Source organism: Stigmatopora argus, chromosome 14, assembly GCF_051989625.1.
Source record: "Stigmatopora argus isolate UIUO_Sarg chromosome 14, RoL_Sarg_1.0, whole genome shotgun sequence".
NCBI lineage: Eukaryota > Metazoa > Chordata > Actinopteri > Syngnathiformes > Syngnathidae > Stigmatopora > Stigmatopora argus.
The window spans coordinates 9,655,902-9,677,019 of record NC_135400.1 but is presented as its reverse complement, the minus strand read 5'-3'; the positions used below and the strand labels follow the sequence as shown (position 1 = coordinate 9,677,019).

General features: G+C 39.5%; 1 protein-coding gene across 4 annotated transcripts in view; it reads right to left on the bottom strand.

Annotated features, from left to right (window-relative positions):
• Positions 1–21,118, bottom strand: part of asic2 (acid-sensing (proton-gated) ion channel 2) — a 162,236-nt gene that overhangs the window by 49,039 nt on the left and 92,079 nt on the right. For 2 of the 4 annotated variants that reach the window (XM_077619171.1, XM_077619170.1), the window contains 9 exons: positions 18,857–19,007; positions 12,822–12,949; positions 6,508–6,658; positions 6,377–6,433; positions 4,184–4,337; positions 4,016–4,107; positions 3,803–3,882; positions 3,663–3,731; positions 1,065–2,915 (listed from right to left, as the gene is read on the bottom strand). In XM_077619171.1, coding sequence (XP_077475297.1) covers positions 2,823–2,915; positions 3,663–3,731; positions 3,803–3,882; positions 4,016–4,107; positions 4,184–4,337; positions 6,377–6,433; positions 6,508–6,658; positions 12,822–12,949; positions 18,857–19,007 — 975 coding nt within the window. In that variant the 3' untranslated portion in view covers positions 1,065–2,822. Of the gene's footprint in view, positions 1–354; positions 488–1,064; positions 2,916–3,662; positions 3,732–3,802; positions 3,883–4,015; positions 4,108–4,183; positions 4,338–6,376; positions 6,434–6,507; positions 6,659–12,821; positions 12,950–18,856; positions 19,008–21,118 lie in introns of those variants that run through there. The other 2 variants (XR_013304912.1, XR_013304913.1) reach the window with 2 other exon arrangements.

Here is a 21,118-nt window from a genome sequence, read left to right as displayed (position 1 = left end):
TAGCGAGAATGGTTGTCCATCTCCTTGTGGCCTGCGATTGGCCGGTCACCGATTCAGGGTGTCCGCCACCTGGTGCCCTGAGTCTGCTGGGATAGGCTCCAGCACCCTTGTGGGGATAAGCGGTTCAGAAAATGAATGAAATCTCTAAAGGTAGGCATTGTACTTTGTTTATCCGCAAAATAACACAATGATAGATTATTTGCGATTTCCATTGCGTTTAGGGTGTTAACTGAAAGTATACATACACACACACACACACACACACACACTTGCGAGCACAAAAAGCGGTCCTGCCCAACCCATTCCTCTAAACATGGAATTGTTCATAATTGTTTAAGCAATTTCTATACTCACCTATTTAAACATCCTGCCTTTCTTCCATCCATCCATGTTTCAATACCTCTTGGAGTACATCTGTTGTGTGTCTTGCTCAATGAACAGTGTTGTGTGGTAGCAGCTGGCGTACATTTACACCTAAAGACAGCTGCTGGTCACAACAAAAACAAATTGAGTGTAATAGTAAAGACAAGAAGATACTGTCTAGTTTCCTTTTACCATCCATTTCCATGAATCGGTGATGAAGGAAGACCGGAATAAAGTCGCTTATCGCATTCAACAATCCATGGTAAAGAATTTACAAGGAGTCTGACTGTTTGAATAAGAAACACTGCAGCAATTATTTTAAGAATGTGAATAGATAGCATTTTCCTGGAGGAAAATATGATTTGAATAAATGTGGAATTGTTTTGAGTGGTGTGTCATCACTGGCAAATTTAACTAAAAGCATGAAAAACAACATTGGCGGCTCAAATAGTGATAGGCAGTAGGCGGGGGACCTAGACATTGGTTGCCAGCCAATATTATACTTTAAAGATGTGTTAAGAGCTTTAAAACATGACTGAAAAGTCTTGTGAAGGTCAAAGTCAACGTTTCTTTTACACATCACTTTTACTTCTGTTATTCCTACAGGGCAGATAAGAAAAACAATAGGAATTGAATTTTGCACAAACTTATTTGGGAGCAAACCTCGATCAACAAAAAATGGAGAAAATAAGAGACACGTATTGCAAAAAGTGTCATTTAATGGTTCCACACTGAAATCACACACGAATAGCTAGGAGTTCCAAGGAGGTGTTGATGGGCGACACGAGACGGAACACGAAGACGGGGGGGCTTTGAAGTGCAACGGACGAGATGGGGAATTGAATTGAAAAGTGCAGTTTTGAATTAATTCCGAGTGAGATGGCAGGGAGACCATGCTGGGATGTTGGCAATGGGAGGGGGAGAGCTTGGGGGGGTCACCAACATGACAAAAATATTCCAGATGAAGTGCTGCCATGTCCTAAAATGAAGCCTTTGACTATGAAGCCCCTAAATGTAGTAATGCAACGTAGCAAAAAGCAGAATTCTTGAGAAGGTCTGCGGCTAGCAAAAAGGGGGCACGTCTGGAAACGGCACGTGTTCTATAGCTAATCCTATTCGTAACCCTGACCTGCCAAGTGGAAAAGTACAAATTTGAGATGTCTAGGATTACATTTTGTAACAACCGTTGTACGTTATCGTTTCGTCACTTTGTTGTGATGACACGCTGCCATTTTGCCAGCCGCGGACAGATACGATTGGAATTCTTTAACACTACAGCTGAGCTCCTGTTGAATCATTTCTCTTTTTTTCCACCTTTGAAAACAAATGAGATTAAGCCAACAACCTCTCAAAATCCCCAAAGTAAAGTAACTAAAGAAGGCAGTCTCAATAAAAGCTCACTTGTTTCCTCTATTTCTCCTCAACATTCCCAGAGTTGTTACTATTACTTAAAGGGAATGAGATTTTTTTTAAAAAGAAACAAAATCACATATATATACATCATCATTACAAAAAATAAAAAAATAAAATAAATAAAAAAGCACTCAGGCTAACAAATGACCTTTTGGAACAGATAATGAATATTTGTCAGGGATTTTTTGGTTAATGACATCACCATAAAACGATTTTTACACGACCTGCCGCAAATTCACTGTCCACCTTGAGTGTCGTCCATCACAGCTGGAGAATGACATCTTCTCAAATGAGCGCACTGACAATAGGAATTCGTCTTAAGCTCACTTGACACTTTGTCAAGTGGCACCTCATCAGGTATTAATGACATTTCTCATTGTGCAGCATAAAAATTGGCAGTATGAAAAGAAAATGAGAATAGTTGACTCCACACTCAGGCACATTCGCACACCAAGTATGCTTAGAATGTGACGCTTCACTTGCAAGTCATCGCTGCCTTGCACAGTAGCAATCAAGAGAGGAAATATAAATAATTCACAGGCGAAAAAGATCTCCAAAAGGCTCGGCTACATGCGAACACGCAACGTACATGTCATGTGGTGAATGCAATCCCTCCTCTCGTCAATGATTGCACAATAAAAACAAGCAAAAAAATCATCCATGAGGATGTTTTAGCACACTTGGGATAGTCTGATGCGAGTGCGCCGTTGGTGTCTTGAGCGGACTCATTCAAAGTGTCCCCTAAAATATTGGTCTGGGTTGTCCCACAAAAAGGAGTGATTGGTCACCCCATTTAAAGCTGAAATGGGAATCCGGAGCTGAAGCTGTACATTCATCACATGGACACGTTATGAGTGACACATGCGTTTCGGTGGTTTGGAGTCACCGTCATGTGTTCATTGAGCTGTCAACAGTTGCTATTGAAACGTGTCCCGACATACTCAGACCCCGACCAGGCACTGCTGAGGCTTAATTGAGTTTTTACCGCCTCGTGATTGACTGTCCTGACAATGGCCGGACGGTAAGGGCCGGTGGGCGAGGGGGCCTCAGCAGGCGATCTCCTCCAAAGTGGCCTGCAGGGGGACGGCCACGCTGTGGCTGATGGACTCCGAGTGGTTGGCCACCGGATCGCAAGAAGTCTACAAAAAGAACCCCAGGCAATATTTCTTTCCTTTTTTTTTGTTTTTTGTTTTTTTTTGTTTTTTTAAAATACAAGAATATATGATTTGAGTACTTAAATCAGTACCTAATGATATTTTAGGAATTAAAACAAATAAACACACAAAATAAATTACGCTGCATGTCATTTAAATAAAACATGCAAAAAAAATGATAACGGGACCCAAAAATGTATTAAATTATAAAAGGACAGAATGCAATAAATGAAACTACACACTGTTTTATTTCAATATAAAGTCAAAATGAAATTACGCCATTATTTAAGCCTTTTAAAAAATATACTAATTGAAATAAAGAAAACTAACATTAGTAGTGTTTTGTTTCAAATAATTTAAATAATATTATTTCGCTTTTGAAAACATATGTATATATAAATGTATATATATATATATATATATATATATATGAGTGAACAGCAAAAAAATAATTATAATATTATATTATTTCAAAATGTGTAATCCTCTAAGCAAGGTAATTATTCAAATTGAACAAGAAATGTGTTCAATATGATTTTAAAAAACAATATTGTGGCTGTTTTTATGTCAGAAAACCTAAAGCATCAAAATAAAGAATTTGCAAAACATTTTTGCAATAGAAAAAAGAGCAAATATTACAATATATAAAATTGAGAGGCAATGATGCGCCATGTCACAACTAACAAAAAATGATGAATAAAAATAATGTTCATGAAATCAAAGCCCACTTACCACATCTCCTCTGCGACCTTCCTCCTCATCCTCTCGACTAAGGAGGTAAAGAAGTCTGTCGCGTACCACCTAAAAACCAAAAGTTTAGAAAAGTTATCAAATCATGGAAGTTTTTATTAAAGTGAGATTGTGTGACTGACCTCGTAAGCATAGTCAAAGAGCTCCAGAATGGTGAGGATGCTGGCCCCGATAAAGAGCCCCATCTGCCCACCGATGTCACCTTGACGGGATAAAATGTGGCACCACATTACAATGAGTATGTAAGTCATGGCTTTAAAATTCGAGACAATTCCATTACTCTTACAAGATGTTTGATAGCCTAATCTCGTTAAAACGTCTGCAATCTCTATTACCTAGCAGGCCTGCCACCTCGTAGGCTTTCTTCTGCTCGATGGTCTCATAATTAAGAGCCTCGAAAAATACATCCAACACCAGAATGTTGTCTCTGTGAAGAACAGAAAAAAGGTTGCAAGATCGATGACGACGTTTTTGTCATGGGCAAAACATGGCGGCAGGCGTACGAGATGTATTTCTCCGACTTGTTGAACTTTTTCTGCAGGTAGCGTGCCGAGGTCTTGCTGGGGATCTTGACCATGGACAGCTCCTTGTTGTAGCGTGTCACGTTGCACGGCGTGCGACACATGCAGCTGCTGCTCTCGGCTGCAGACAGCTTAGCTGATGATGAAGGTGATAGGTGATGGTGGAGGGCATAGAAAAAGATGGGATCTCACTGCCAGTCTTTACAGATGACATTCTCTTTTCAGAGTGATTTTTCTTTGAACTCATTTGCTGTTTTGGATTTGATGCTTATCAATTAGTGAGGCTTTTAATGATTACAAGCAAGGGGGCCTAGCTTCGCCGGTTCCACCTGCTTGTTTAGAACCAAAAGACAATTGTTGCGCTATTAAAAAAAATCTATTTTGAAAAATGGGTCTTTAACAAATAAAAGATTGAGTTTACACACTTAGAGAAAGTGAAGAAATTCAATTATAATTTTTTTTAACTCTACGTTGCACGGTTTGGACAAATGTAGCGAGAGAATCTTAACATACACACACACACACACCCTCACACACCCATAAATCATGCTTTATAAGGATTATAGATAATATATGTTGTCTGTGTCCAAGTAAACAGTGCCTAGATAGACTATTAAACAGAACGAACATATTTTTACTCACCTATTTTTCAAAAACCTAACCAACCAATCATACAAATCTCACCGACCAAAATCAGAGTATTCTTTTTTTAGCTAAAAATAAAAACAACCACGTCTACTAATCAAACGACAAACACAAACTACCCACCAAGCTTTACAACAAGCATCATTCCTAAAGACTGGCTCAGTCATGATTGACACGCTGAGACTCGACTGGTGTAATAATTGGAAATTTAACGCTCATTTAAAAATTCTGTCATATCGGTTCCTCAGTTTGGCGGAAATAATGAAAACTTCTCTGCGTGAAAAGCCATCAAAGTTTCCTCTAAAACTTTCAGGTCTAAAGCAGAAATGCTAATCAGTCGTACAAAGCGTTTTCTCTTCTGACAACTTGGAGCCAGGTGCCATCTTTTTGGAAAAAATATTATTCAAAGGAGCGAAAAAAACTAAGTTTTTTTCTGACAAATTGGCTTTGACTGGGCCTGATTTGCATGTTGTGATCCAGGCATCACAACCTGGGCCCAATTACAAGGGAAGACAAGCCTCCGTATAATTCTGTAGTTCACTCTGGACTTTTGTGGCTTGAAGTTTTGCACTCAGGGAGACTGCATTTATTTGTTTACCTGGCACCCCAAATAGTGAAGAGTTTTCCTTTGTTTTATTGTTATTTTATCCAGTTAATTTAGGCAGTGGTAAAAATACACGCCTCTGTTCTCAAAGGAATAAGGTTAAACGCCAGTTGATCCGAAAGCGTTATAAATGCTTCCATTATTGCTTGGACAATTTATAATTATTTTTCAAATTTCCCAATAGGCTTTTTAGCCAACAATATGTCAAAAGAATGTCATGCTGAAAACAGGGGGCGGAAAAAAAGAAATTACTTACAGGTACAAACAGCTGACAAAACAGCTTTTTTGAAATGAAAGAAAAACTAATTAATCCATGAGTAAATTAATTTTTCAAGTGTCAAACAGACTTTTTAAATCAGCCCGTAGCGATGGTCGCTGAATATGATTATTTAGCATTACCTAACCGCAACTAGGGATCACCACTAGCCTGCCTCCAATTGGTCACCGCTGACCTAATGACTCTGAACAAGATGTAAACAGCGAAACCAATTAAAATGAAGTCTGCAGATTAAAAATGGACTAATCTCTCACAGGATCGATAGAGACTCTGACCACAATTTAAATGAAAAACAAAAGTAAACCCAAGGAACAAGCTCATCGTGTTTCTTCTACTGAAAAAATATAACTGATTCCTTGCCTATAAAAACTCAAAATTAGGGACTTCATTACAAAGATCTCAGAAATTTGGCATAAGTACTGCTTTCAGTAAACTACTTGATTGATTTGACCATTTGACAAGTCAATGTAAGGACTTAACTAAGAAGCATTGTAAAAGAATGCCTGCTTTGGTTCGGTTAAAAATATTCGATGCCAGTATAAGGTCCAATGTCAGTCTGCAATGTTCTTTTTTTTCAGATTTTATGGTAACAGTGCAAAAAAATACGTATAAATAAATAAAGGTAGCATGATGTGATCATGTGACTCACCCAGAGCAGGCTCAGCGCAGTCTTTGTACTGCTCAGGGGTGCAGTAGGAGGCATCCCCTGTCAGGAGAACCAGATCGAGTCAAAACACGACCCTTTGATTGTGTACAGCATTCCATTTTGCCGGGGCCTACCAGGCATGTACACCATCCTGCAGTTGCAGTTTTCCACAATGTAGCGTGTCTCACAGTCGATCCTACAGGCGGTCACGCTGTACACTTGAAAGAAGCCTGAATCTAGAGCCTTAGATTCACACTCACCCCATGGGGGAGGCAGAAAGGTGAGCTGCAAGGGAAGAGGAAGATAAAAATGATTATTATATACAGCTGACCCTCAGATCACGGGACGGTTGCACAACATGGAATTCACCAAAACTGCCTTAGAGATAAAATGCACTCATCCACAGGAGAATTAATGATGCTGGAAAAATATCTCGCAACAGTTAAAAATACATAACCCCAAGTGGTAGACATTATATTTCATATTTCTGATATGAGGTATTTTTACTACCGTCGAATGACAAGGATGTCCCTAAAATATAAATAAGAATAAAATTTGCACGCATGTCATAGTGAAAATTTAATATTGAATAGTGCTGTATGCTGGATTAAAATTTATGAATAAAGATTGTGATTTTTTTTTATTTCTTTGTTTTTTTACTGCTCCCTGGAAACTATAGACACTCATTGTTGTGGGGGAGTCTACATCAGAGTCAGACAGTCAAAATATTATTAGGAGTATAATCATAAAGATCCAATGTTACAGGGATGCTGCACTTAGGATAATACAAAACTGGAAGCCAAAAGAAGAGCAGATAGATCCTCGTAAAATAAACACGGCCACACAAGACTGTGGAGTCAGGTCATAAAATAATCCTGTTTGTCTGAGGCGTGTAAATAAATAAAAAGTACACGACAAAGACAAGATATAAAGGAGGTCAATTTATCATTGGCGGCCCTGTGGATGAGCGGTAAACGCTTTGACCTCACATTTCTGGAGTCAAAAGTTCGATTCCAGGACGGTCCTCACTGTGCAGAGTTTGCAGGTTTTCCCCGGGTACTTTGGTTTCCTCCCACCTCCGAAAAAATTATGCAAGGTCAGATGGTTAAACACTCTAAATTGCCCCTAGGTACGAGTGTGAGCGTGTATGGTTATCAGTCGGTCTCCTTGTGCCCTGCGACCAATTTAGAGTGTCCCTAGCCTGGTGCCCATAGTCAGTTGGGATAGGCTCCAACAACCCCTGCGACCCTTGTGAGGATAAGCGGTCTGGAAAATGAATGAATATTTATCATTCACGGAAGACATAAGTGCTGTTCAGAATGTAATCATGTGTTGCACTCAACACTGTGCTTTTTGTACTTCATCGGAAACACTGATCGTTAGCAGCACAAAACGATTCCACGGTTGAAGAGACACTTGGAAAAAATCATTTCACAAAGAGGGCAACGCCCCAACATGCTGCAGTCTGATAAAAAAAACACCAACTGGGGTCAAGCAACATAGCATCTTTCCCCTTGATTACTCCAGTTGTCTCGGAAATGAGTCTCGCACGAGGGAGCAACGGCTACATCGTTCTGTATGAGGCGAGATGGGACGGTGCCAGGTGAAAGTGGGACATTGCTTGCTAAAACGCGCCCACTCTGTGTCATCAGCACGGCCGAATAGGAAGCCGTTTCACCGCTCAACATCAAAAGCAGCCAAGTGTGCGGAATGTTGCCGATTGCTGTGCGAGGCTGTGACAGATGATAAGAAGGCAGCCAGCCGAAAAAATGAATGCAGACATCCCCGAAGCTTTCACAACTCGCCATTTTTTAAATTATACTGTATGACTATGAACACGTTAACTGCTGCTGACCAAAACAGCAAGACATAACTTGACACTTATGACTTCTTTACTGTATTATTGCAAAAACAATTTGACAACGACATGCTGCCGTTCCATAACGTAGTGTGCATTCACCGAAGCGACACAGTCGTTGACTTCCACTTTCACTTGATATAATACTGTTTTGTTAAATGTGATAGCCGTTCTACTAAATGTAAATGGTGTAGCTTCAAAACGACGTGAGTGGAGGGAATGTCTTGATCCAAAATAATATACAGTAATACTTTGAGATACGGGAAATTTGAGATACGAGAAATTTGAGGTACGAGAAATTTGAGATACGAGAAATTTGAGGTACGAGAAATTTGAGATACGAGAAATTTGAGGTACGAGAAATTTGAGATACGAGAAATTCGAGATACGAGAAATTCGAGATACGAGAAATTCGAGATACGAGAAATTCGAGATACGAGAAATTCGAGATACGAGAAATTCGAGATACGAGAAATTCGAGATACGAGAAATTCGAGATACGAGAAATTCGAGATACGAGAAATTCGAGATACGAGAAATTTGAGATATGCGAAAAATTCAGAGCAAATTGTTGCCCCGAGATACGAGACAAATTTGAGATACGAGTATACGAAACGGTTCCCGTTGAGGCCGTCAGGTGAGACTGCTTATGAGAACAGCATCGCTCTATCTTTCTCGCCAGATCTCCGTCGCATAAAGATATCTACGAGCACCGGCCATACAGTTTGCATTTTTTATGTGTTTTTTGTGTTAATCAGTGCAGAAGTAAGTGAAAAAACAATGGGTCCAAAGCAAGCTGGTGTATTGAAGGGTAGTGAGAAGCAAAAGAGTATGATGACAATCGTAATTAAGCATAAAATAATAGAAAAACATGAGCGGTGTACGCGTGACGGAGCTGGCTCGACAACGTAAGATTCAAATTTATTTTTAGGTCTGTGTGTATAATAATCTAAGTTCATTTAAAGTTTCTGTTATCTTACGTAGTGTAGCGAAACGAATGTGTTACCATCAAGTCTCACTCCTCTACGCCATGAGTCGCTACCGTCTGTCTCGAAAGTAAGACTTCCATACAGTAATGTATATAATAATGCCCCATTTTATTGCAGATCATAACCACTAGATAGGTATTGGTTACTTTGTGAGTGTAGGTGGTGAATTAGAACAATTAAAAACATGTTTTTCCTTTGTGATATCCTATTTTAGGTGTTTTTTAAGAGTGTGAGGAACGGATTAATTTGTATTTAGTTATTTAATGACAAAAAAATTCACTCATTTTTTATTTTAAATTCTGAGTATGGCTTGTAAGGAATGGCACTAAAAATATGAATTCTTTATGGCTCTTTCTGTCAAAAAGGTTCCCGACCGTTGCTCTAAAAGCTGACATTTTGACATTGTGGCTGCTTGTTTATATCCCTGGCTGCCAAAAAAAACAGTGCTGACATCTCCGATGCGATTAAACGCTTCTGTGAAAGGTGCGACTCGGCAATGTTTAACCTTTCCATCACTGCCGCTGCTAAACTAATCTTCTCTTTGGGCCCAATTAAAGTGGATTGTGGCTAATTCGCCATTTGATTAATTCGGTGTCACGGCACGTGAGCCCATCGCGGTCCATCTAATAAGCAGCGAAAGCCTAGGCGGCGCTCGCCGTTGTCTTCATCAATATTTCACTCGGGTGCTGAAGCGGGGGGGGAGTGAGGGGGTCTATTCTCGAGGCAGCTTTACAGTTCACTCGGCAAATTGTTGGGAAAGGCTGTTTTGTTTTAACATCACGCACTCGCGCCTCGCAGCGCAGGTACAACTCAATAAAAGTGAAGGCGATGTGAAATGGAAAGACTTTAGTTGGATTTTGAAGGCCTTTGAGGGCTAGATTTACACGGCAGCTACAAGAGCCTCTTTCCCATTTTGGAGACACAAAAATAAGCAGGATGATCTCACATTTGCATTTCATGGTGTGTTAGGGGTCACCCACTCTATTTAACCCGCCTGCCTAAATAACTCACTGGCGATGAGACATTGTGATTTTCTAGGAATAGTGTATTGAATGTCGCCTATAAATTTGGAGCCCACTCCACTAGCTCGTCTCACATTAGATTGCAGTAGAATGACTTTTGCATTACATTCTCTCATTCCAAATGTACAGCCAGACAAGCTGTTCCTGTTCACCTTCCAAACGCCATTGCGGACACCGTCCCCCCTCCCTTGGCCTCACCCCAGGAAAATTATGGCTTTCAGTTTTGGTGTGCCAAATTTCTAGACCTTTCACAGAAGCGCCACTGGTTGTGGATGAGATCATTCGAAAATGCGTTTTAAAACCATGGCTTCCACATTATTCCTTTTTCAGTTTCCTAATTATTGTGAGAAATAATTAACACGATTAAATTCGGGGCAATTTGTTATCACAGAAATGTGGATCAAATTATAGTCGCATTATTCGAAATCAAGTAACTCTTTCTATAAGGCGTTGCTTAGCCCTGATTTATATGCAGCACGAATACAAGGCACGTGATTGGTCCCTGGCTCGAGATTGACACATTGACACTGATTCTTGACACCTAATAAGATAGACGGACAAGACCACCAATAGGTGTGGCTATAACCTGTAAATTGACCCCAATAGTGATTGACAAAGCGAGCTAATTAATTCTAATTCTAATTGCCAGCGACAAATACCCAACAACTCCCAGGGGAATATCAATGACATTTACCCGCAAATCGACCCCTCTATTCCTGCTGAGGAGCTCCAAGACCTTCAAGGGTATTTTTACTGTTTTGATAACACCCAAAGCCAACTACAAACTTCCAACATTTACACATCACAATTTAATAACATATAAAAAAAAAACTGATGAGAATCTCATGACGTCTTTGTGACGGTACTCAGACTTTCGTCGACCGGACGTTTGGTCGACCGGACGTTTGGTCGACCGGACGTTTGGTCGACCGGACGTTTGGTCGACCGGACGTTTGGTCGACCGGACGTTTGGTCGACCGGACGTTTGGTCGACCGGACGTTTGGTAGAACGGACGTTTGGTAGAACGGACGTTTGGTAGAACAGACGTTTGGTCGCCGAGTTGTTACTGTTGAAACCAGCTCTCAAAATTATAATCATGAGAGAGAAAGAGAGTGAGTTTAATATCTAAAATCAAAATATCAACAGTAAACTCTGTCATAATTTGACTGCGAGCGAACCCGGCGACCAAACGTCCGTTCTACCAAACGTCCGTTCTACCAAACGTCCGTTCTACCAAACGTCCGTTCTACCAAACGTCCGTTCTACCAAACGTCCGTTCGACCAAACGTCCGTTCGACCAAACGTCCGTTCGACCAAACGTCCGTTCGACCAAACGTCCGTTCGACCAAACGTCCGGTCGACCAAACGTCTGTTCTACCAAACGTCCGTTCTACCAAATGTCCGGTCGACCAAACGTCCGGAGACCAAACGTCCGGGGACCAAACGTCTTTCGACGAAACGTCCGGTCACGGTTCGGGACAATTGTAATTGTTATATTTTGATCATATCTCATGTTTTTATATCACTTGGTGTTTAACATTGTATATTTGTAATTTAACATAATTATTTATACTTAAAGGCAATTCAGTATACAATTTTCTACAAGAGCTATCGCACATCTGTTTCCCTCAAATAATGTTTATAAAGTGTGCAAGTGTTTCAGGAGAAGTAGAGAGTTTCTGGCTGACAAGTTGATAACATTTGTCCCATGTTTTCATTAATGAGGGGATCTAAATTTAAATGTACTGCCTCCTCTGCACCCCCATCTCAAAGTGCGCGCTCGCTTTCATGCATGAGCTTCGTCTTGAGTTTGCCAGCCAGGAAAGTGGGCTGACAGATAAGCAAAGACACTCACCCTGAAGGCTAGTCCACGCTAAGATGCGAAGATAATACTTTTTGTATGACACAAACCAAGGCGGAAACATATATTTTTGTCGGGCCAAAAAATTCCAGCGTCCGAGATGAAATAAAAAGAGTTTCTTACACCGCTTAGATTCCGGAAGGCATTTTGATAACTTCAAAAGTGGAAGGCTTTATTTCCGACATAAAGGTGGAGGTCAAATTGAATTGTCACCCCCCACTAGGAATACCATCGCAGTGTTCAGACAAGGTCAGAGCGAAGCCATCAGGTTTGTGACAAAATATGGTAGGAAATGACACAAAGTCATACCTGGGCAGACAGTTGTTAGATAGAAGGGTAGACTATTGTGCTCAATGACTTTGTTTGGTTGTTTAAAAATAGGAAAAAATTGCTTCAATAGTCTGACAATGCAGAAAATTGCAAAAAAAAAACACTGTGTTCAAATGAGGGTTTAAAGTTTGAGTTACAGTTAAAGCAAATGGTAGGGTGGCAATTTTTGGTTGAGGCAAAGGTTTCAAAAGATGCCATTAAGTTAGAATCAGAGTTTAAAGCTTGGGATTTAAATCTAAGCTAAGCATTTCAAGCCTGAATTCGATTAAAATGGGTTAGGCTTTCAAAATAGCGGTGGAAGGAGCATTATGAAAGAAGTACATTTAAAGAAGTACTGAAAAATGCAGAAAACGCTAATTTAATAATATTGTAATATTGTGGACTCACCCTCTGTTCCTGCGTTGCCACGAAGGTTTGAAAGCCAGGGGCAACGCCGAAGCCCAGCTCGTGCACAAAGGGGGGCTCGGCCTGGCTGTGGATCTGGACTCGGACCCCCGCTTCGAAAGCCGTTTCCTCTGCAAGGGATACAGAATGTATTTTATTCACAATCAGTTGATAGACGATCTAATTTTAGATTTTGAGTTGAAGCTGCACTTTCTAGCATGCCTAGCAGCATTTTGCAAACTAGTGTCTGGAGTTATAGATTTCTTCCTAAATTAGTTGTTTCTTGTTTTTTCTCTTGTGGTTTTGTGGTTGTATTTTATATAATACAGTTTTGTAGTTAAGTTGTTTGCTTGATGAAATTTAGTATGGTATTAAAGTGTTCACGCCGGATTTCATTTAATGTAAGGTAAGGATGGAAATAATAAAAGATGGGAACTGCTTTGGAAAATGTCTCAGACGAGAACAATATTTCTATTGTTTACTGCTTCCTGATTTAATGTCAATCCTAGCATTTATATTTATTCTGAATCTGGTACTCTGGTTCTGTTAACCCATAAATCAATGTCTAAATGAACACAAACAGTGTACACTAAGTTACATGTTCAGACAATGTAACATTACGCCTCTCTTGTCATTAATGACTATGTACATCAAATCATGTAGCTCTGAAAAACTAAAATTACAAACAAAAATGTTCATCACTAATAGAGGTGTCCCATTCATTTGAACTGAACAATAGGAGAATTTAAGATTAATGGCGAGGCTCAAACGGAAAATGACATTTCATTTTTCTCAATGGCCAAGGATAATTTTCTGTGGCAAGCTCTAACGGGATAAGCCGAAAGTGTACTAGTGGTACTAGTAGTAGTCGTAGTAATAGTAGTAGGCGTAATAGTAGTAGTCATAGTAGTAATAGTCGTAGTAGTAGTTGTATTAGAAGTCCTAGTTGTAGTAGTAGTCGTAGTAATAGTAGTAGTAGTAGTCGTATTAGTAGTCCTAGTTGTAGTAGTAGTCGTAGTAATAGTAGTAGTAGTCGTATTAGTAGTCCTAGTTGTAGTAGTAGTAGTTGTATTAGTAGTCCTAGTTGTAGTAGTAGTCGTAGTAATAGTAGTAGTAGTAGTCGTAGTAATAGTAGTAATAGTAGTAGTAGTAGTAGTCGTAGTAATAGTAGTAGTAGTAGTAGTAGTAGTAGTAGTAGTAGTAGTAGTAGTCATAGTAATAGTAGTAGTAGTAGTAGTAGTAGTAGTAGTAGTAGTAGTAGTAGTAGTAGTAGTAGTAGTAGTAGCAGTAGTGACTCATGTTAGCTGACGTACTACTAAAGAAACAATATTTCCCATAATGCCCGTGACTACGGAATCCTGTTACGTGCAAATAGGTGTATGATTTTAGCTTTGTGCCGAACCCCTTTGCAGTTGCTTTCTCACACAAAGCGAACTAATAGAACAGGTGTAAATACACCTTTAGATAAAAGGCAGTGATGAGTCTTTTGAGCTGATTTCTACAAAAGAATTGATGTGTGCTTAGCGCTTCAAAAGAAAAAAAATCGCTTTATCATTTAGGAATGTTTCCAACCTGCTGTCTGTGAAGGACTTTGGGGCAGACCTTGAACAAATGTGCTTTCACAAAATAATGATTATGGTTAAAAAGCCAGCAAGTGAATGAATAAGATTTAAAAATCAACAACATCCCACCATTAACACACTCCTCTTCAGAGTAGGCATTCAATTAAGACGCCTCTCATTCATCCATTAACTATAATCCATCAAATCTGATGACATTGCCATAGCGACAGCTCGGATGGAATACACTCCTGTGTCTACGGTGGCCAGCGGGGAAGAAGACAAATTTTGGGGGGTAATAACTGAAATGAAAAAGCACGAGTATGATATCTGATGACCCTCTCTCGGCCTCTTGGATTGACAGAGAAAGAAGAATCACATAAAGTCTTGAGATGAAATTGAGCATTGTTAAAATTGAAATCTCTCAGGCTTTGTGCAATGGAGCAGAATCGATAGGACTCTAGGGTTGATTTAGCGGTAAAAAAAAAAAAAAAAAAAGATTAGGTCTGATACAGAAAAACTACTGAGTAACTCAATTTTTTAACCCTTTTTTAGGGACAGTGCTCACTACAAAAATGATCATTAACTTAACTCATTCACTACCAGAATATGTTTTTTGGTATTGGTAAAAGAGAGAAACTGATATTGGAAACTTTACGCTTTGGTTCATTTATTTTGGAATCATTAAAGAGAATGAATAAGTTCATTATTATTATTAACAGGATGTCTGTCAGATGCCGACTGCCTATAGTTGGATGGGATAGGCTCCAGCACCACCAAACGGTATGAAAAATGAATCAATAAAGGAATTAATGTTTTTATTGCCCATGGCAAGATATGTGCAGGGAACACTAATACTACAAGTCGATGTCAAATGGGGGCCGCAAATTATTGTGTTGTGGGCCACAATAGGTCCCAAGTTCACAAATCTGAGACCCCCATCCTATTTAAATTTAATGCAATTCATGAAAAAAAATAATTCGTGCATGAAAGAGTCAACAGAATTGTTTTTTTTTCATGGGCAAACTACTATATATTTTTTTCCAAGTCAAGAGTTTCAAAGTGACGTTTCAAAGATAATGGCATATTGTGTAAAGCTAAGTAACAATTTGTTCTGAGGGTACTTGAGTGTTTTGACAACCTTTCAAATTTTTTGAGATGTATTTTTGTCTGTTGGCTGCAGCAATGCTAGATTGAAACACACACACACACACACCATTGTAAATGAATTGGTTTAGTCATTTATCAAGTGTTCTCATCGTTTTAAAACTCACCTTGTTTGTGTTCTTGCTTACGGCCCTTTGCCTTCTTGGCACATTAACGCCTACCCATGCAAATTAGCTGTCCTTGATGATAATGCACCGGTGCGTAGTGCATGAAAAAAGACTCAAAAGAAAAGCTTTGGGGAGGACGCCATGATTGTAAAAGTCAGAAAACAACAAGCACGTGGGTATTGATGTTTTGTGCAATGTTCAGATCGGATGGGAGATGGTGAGATTCCATTTAGATTGACTTGAAAGTCAAAGATTTTAAGGTAGGATTTCAAATATGAAGCTCAAAGTTGGATTAGGGTTTCAAGTAAAAGTTATTTGAAGTCGGAGATAAAGGTTTGTGGCTAAAGGCGGGGATACAAATGAGTATTTTGGGGAAATCAAGTAGTGGTTTGAAGGCAGGGTTAAAGTTTCAAGCAGATTTCTCAAATCTGCCTTTGGGTTCCAAGATAAAGTGTCATTTTAAGTTGGAATTTGAAGGTAGGTGTCAGGTTGCCTAGGTGAGGGCTAGTTTTCATTAGGTATAATTTTGTATTCATTTCATTTAAAAAATAAAGGAAGACAAATGCTAGGTTTTTAAACCATTGGTAACAAGAAAATGATTTGTCATTATTGTTAATGTCTTTTAATCGGCTCTGATGACTGTCATCATTTGTTCGTAGCCACCTGCTGCTTTTAAAGGCCCGTGATGGTTTGCCTGGCTTTGTTTTTTTTTTAAAGATCTCCTCTGCGGGACAAAGAAATGGCAGTCATTAACGATGCAACACGGCCCTCATTTGTTTGCTTATTAATTATTTCTGTTGGTGTTCTGAGCTTGACAGGGAGACTAAAAATTGATGAGGGTTAGCATGGAGTAATTGCTTTACTGGAAAATCCCAACGATTAGATGGGATTACAAAATATGATCCAATCTGTAACGATTACATGTTTTGACAACCGTCTGGTATTAAGCGTTTTTGTGGCTCTTTGTCACGCAGGGAAACAAACATAAGCAGTGCCAAAATGATAGCTTTGACAAAACTTCCTGTGATGTTGTTGCTCATGTTAATATCAGTGTTGATGAAACTTTAAATTATGACCGGTATTACCATTTAACATTTATCCGGCATTTAAAGTATCGGCCCATACATTGAAAATATGACAGCCATAAAACACAAACAAACACACACTTATTTTCCTTTTACCACTTCTTTTTGGCAGCATTGACAATCAGTCAAAATTCAGGGGAGTACAACAAGGGGTACTCGGACATTTGGTCGCCGGACGTTTGGTCGCCGGACGTTTGGTCACCCGGACGTTTGGTCGCCGGACGTTTGGTCGCCAGACGTTTGGTCGCCAGACGTTTGGTCGCCCGGACGTTTGGTCGCCGTACGTTTTACAACATGACAGTTTACTGTTGAAACCAGCTCTCAAAATTATATTCATGAGAGAGTTTAATATCTAAATATCTACTGTTGAAACCAGCACTCAAAATTAAATTCACCCGGGCGACCAAACGTCTGGCGACCAAACGTCCGGGCGACCAAACGTCCGGCGACCAAACGTCCGGTGACCAAACGTCCGGCGACCAAATGTCCGAGTAACCAAACGTCCGGTGACCAAACATCCGGCGACCAAACGTCCGGCGACCAAACGTCCGGCGACCAAACGTCCGGCAACCAAACGTCCAGCAACCAAACGTCCGGCAACCAAACGTCCGGTCACGCAACAAGGGCTGTCTGTTAAAGTGCTGATTGTAAATGGGAGCCATCTTGGGAAGGGTGCCGTATCGGGGCCCCTTCCGATTCTAGTATCGTATCCGTGCAACACCAATTCTGAGTTAAGGTTTCAAGCAAAGGTTCTAGTCTCAAATTAATACTATGGTTTCAAAAAAATCCATATTAGGCTTATGTTTTCTAAGTATGGATTTAAGAATCAATTCAATTCTGTGTTTGGGCGTTAAGGAGGGATTCAAACTGGGGTTAGTACCAGTTTGTCGTCTTCTAAAACTATTGATTAATGATGATCTTGTTTGCTGGACAGGAGTTTGAACAACTTCCAGGCAGCTTTATAGAAAAGGGAATCAAAACAACAGGCAGCAGGTCTTTAAATAACGTCCAGTCTCCAGGCAACAGAAACTCCGGCGAGTCGTTTATTTTTCCCCAGCAATCAAAATGTTCCTCAACGCGTGACATGTGAAGTCCAAAACCAATAAGAGACTTCAGGTCCAGCACTTGAGGTAGAAATAATATTATTAGGTGCCCGTGGTGTTCTGAGATACAACCTGATTTCATTCCCTGACCACGGTCCTTACTCAAAACCTCATAATTCAAATCATCTTAAACTCTTTCATCCCCATTAACGATATCTGTCCAATATTGTAGCTGTTTTTATCCATCTGTGTTGAATTTAAAAGGGAGTACATCACAACTGAAATCCAAAAGGTTGACATTGATTTAACTATTAAAATGTATGAAAATATCGTTAATCACCAGCAGCTTGCCCGAAAACAATAAAAAAATGGTAGTTAACTTAGCACTTGTAAAGTGGTAACAACGTATTGTAATGGTACAATTACAGTACATTTTAGTGTGGGGCTGGATTTATGATGCTATTTCTAATCGAAAATGTGAGTATTTAGGCTTTACTAGGGATATAAATTCCAAATACTTGTGTTTTATGTTTCTATAGCAATTATTGCTTTTTGAGTCACTGACACCAGGATGTTATACTTCCTAGACGCATGATACTTTCATTTCATTTTCAGGTCTGCATATTTACCATTTAATTGTGTCCATAAAATCGAACTGGAAAATAAATGTTCTGTATTTATTCATCTATCTACCTGTTATTTTGTTTTATTTTGGTCATATATACTGATCAAACCTGGTCCCCAGCAGTTTTATAAGATCTTCATCACGCTGGCCTTTGATCATTTTACATCAAACTCCAATAAAAACCTCAAAATCATTTTTTTTTATGTAGAATTGTGTAAAAAGATGTTTCAACAGTGCATGTAAGGTACTTTAATATCTATAAAATAAGACCATATCTACCATGTTCCCATTCGTAGCCCTGTGAGTCACCACCGCATTAATTATATATACGTCTAAATGGCGAGAATGGAAAAACAACCTCAGCCCCCGAGGCTCAGAAGAAGAGGCAAGTTTCTCATCCATGCAAAAACCTGTTTACTTTTCATAGACTATTGTTCCAAAGCAAGACCCACCTGTGTCGCCCCACACCGGTAGGTATTCATCTTGCTGGATGTCCAACATGATCTCCAGCCCATTGCCCGTGCCGCCTTTCATCGTGGTACGCAGAGACTTTCCCTCTTCGGCCGCATTGAACATGTAACACTTGCCGTACCGGGTGAACACCTGGTGGAAATAAAGGCAAGGCATTGGTCAGTCAAACTCTGAATGCAATCAAATGCAGTGAGCATATACTGTTTAATTGAGGAAGTCTTTATGACCGTTTGTGGTAAAGTGAAGGAAGACACGCAATGGTTTCGGTTTTCTTTGTACACCACAGCACCCCTGTGATCCTAGTGAGGATAAGCGCTACGAAAAATAAATGAATTCCAGATTTTTTTATTTGTATTCGCTCATGTTTAAAAGTAGGACCATTTTTAGACCATTTTGGCCATATGCGCTCAAAACATGAGATTTTCTGTACTGTTCAGCTACATGTTTATGATAGTTTTCTACTATAGCGAAACTAGTATTTTTTTAAAGTGAAATCAATCCATCATGCTTTGTATTTGAGTTTGTATGTTCAGCGTTGTATTAGGTAGCAGACGATTTATCTAAAGCATTAAAAAATATGACGGTTTTATGGATGCATTGGTGACCGCATAAAGAAATAAGTCAATACTATCTGAACCCCAATTCCAATAGACCACAAAATATAATGTCTTAATCAAGCAGTAAAACAATGTGGCTCTGTTCTCTGCACTGCTTTTCACTAATTAAAGCAACTCATTTTCTCTTTGGCTTGGGGTAAAAACAAAGGTGTCCACTGTAATTAAGATGATGCATTAATTTTTTTAGCTCATGTAACAAAATGTACTCGTTGGAGGAAACATGGCTACAGTAAAGAGGAATTACGGCTAACTAGTGACTGACTTGTTACTCTTTCCACATATGACAACGTTGAGAGGCTTATAAAAGTGAATATAGTAAATGCCGCATTTCAATCACTTAAAACCTGACAGTAAGCTGACACAAATCCACAGAAATATGCAAAATTGTGTGGGACAACAGCATCACCCAAATAAAAATGTCTTATTTATTTGTCTCTTTGTTGTCGTTATTTGTGCACGATGTGGTGAAAGCTTTAAATCTCATTATACTTGCATAATAACAATAAAATTCAATTCAATTAAAAAAAAGGTCAAGTGGGACTTCCGGAACACAAAACTTAGACAAAAGGATACTAGAACGCATTGTAGAAAAAGTTGTTTATGTGGTGTCAAACTGTTTTATCGTGCCTGTCAGCGGCTCTGCCAGCTGGCTCCACCCACCTCATTAGCCTAACGAAGGCCCATCTGCTTTGAAAACATAGATAATCCAGCAACTGCTTTTAATTAGTTCAGAGACAAAAGAATATGTTTACATGCATCAGTATGTCGACGCTCCGCTATGGTGCTACATGCATACTAATGTCAGTGAAGCTAACAGAAGCAAACCTCGCATTTTTCCTGTCAACATAGTTTGAGATCTCTCAATGCATTTGCAGTATTGATCTAGTTATGGTCAAGGAGCCGCATTGTATCCCAGATGCACACAGACTTTCATTTTTAATTCGCATGAAATCTTCCCGTGAATTGCAATCAATAAACTCTGCAAGCTTCTACTTGGAGTTTAAAAAAAGGACAACAACAAAAAGATATGTTGTCTGGATATTGACATGGGTCATTTCGATTGAGTTGCTTACAACAGATCTGAAAATGGTGAGAATCGGCAGGAATGTGATTTGGAACCGAGTGGGGGGTTACGCCCATTCAGCAAAAGCAGTGCATCCAACTATTTTGATATTGCCAGTGAAAAATGTCTGTAATCAACAGGTGGATAGACAAAATGGCCAAAAGCTCAATCAGTAGGAGATAACCCAGATGTGAAGCATTTTGGTTTAAAAGGACTATTTCATTCCAATCGGAGCGTTGACCAAAAGTACCCAATCATACTGGTCGGTCAATACCAAACATTCGAGCGGACATTTTTGTTGGACAGCAGTTTTTAAAGGTAGAAACACAAAATTAGATATCCGGATTGACAATTTAAGGGGCTTGCATGTTCTCTTCAAAAGTACTTAGAAACTGTTGCTGATGGCGATAGACATCCATTCGATTTAGACTGGGAAGATTGGGGATTACCATTGACTGCCAAAGAGAATGCATGGGCTAACGGCACTGAAGCTGATATGCAGCTTCATGTGTCAAAGTGGCGGCCCGGGGGCCAAATCTGGCCCGCCGCATCATTTTGTGTGG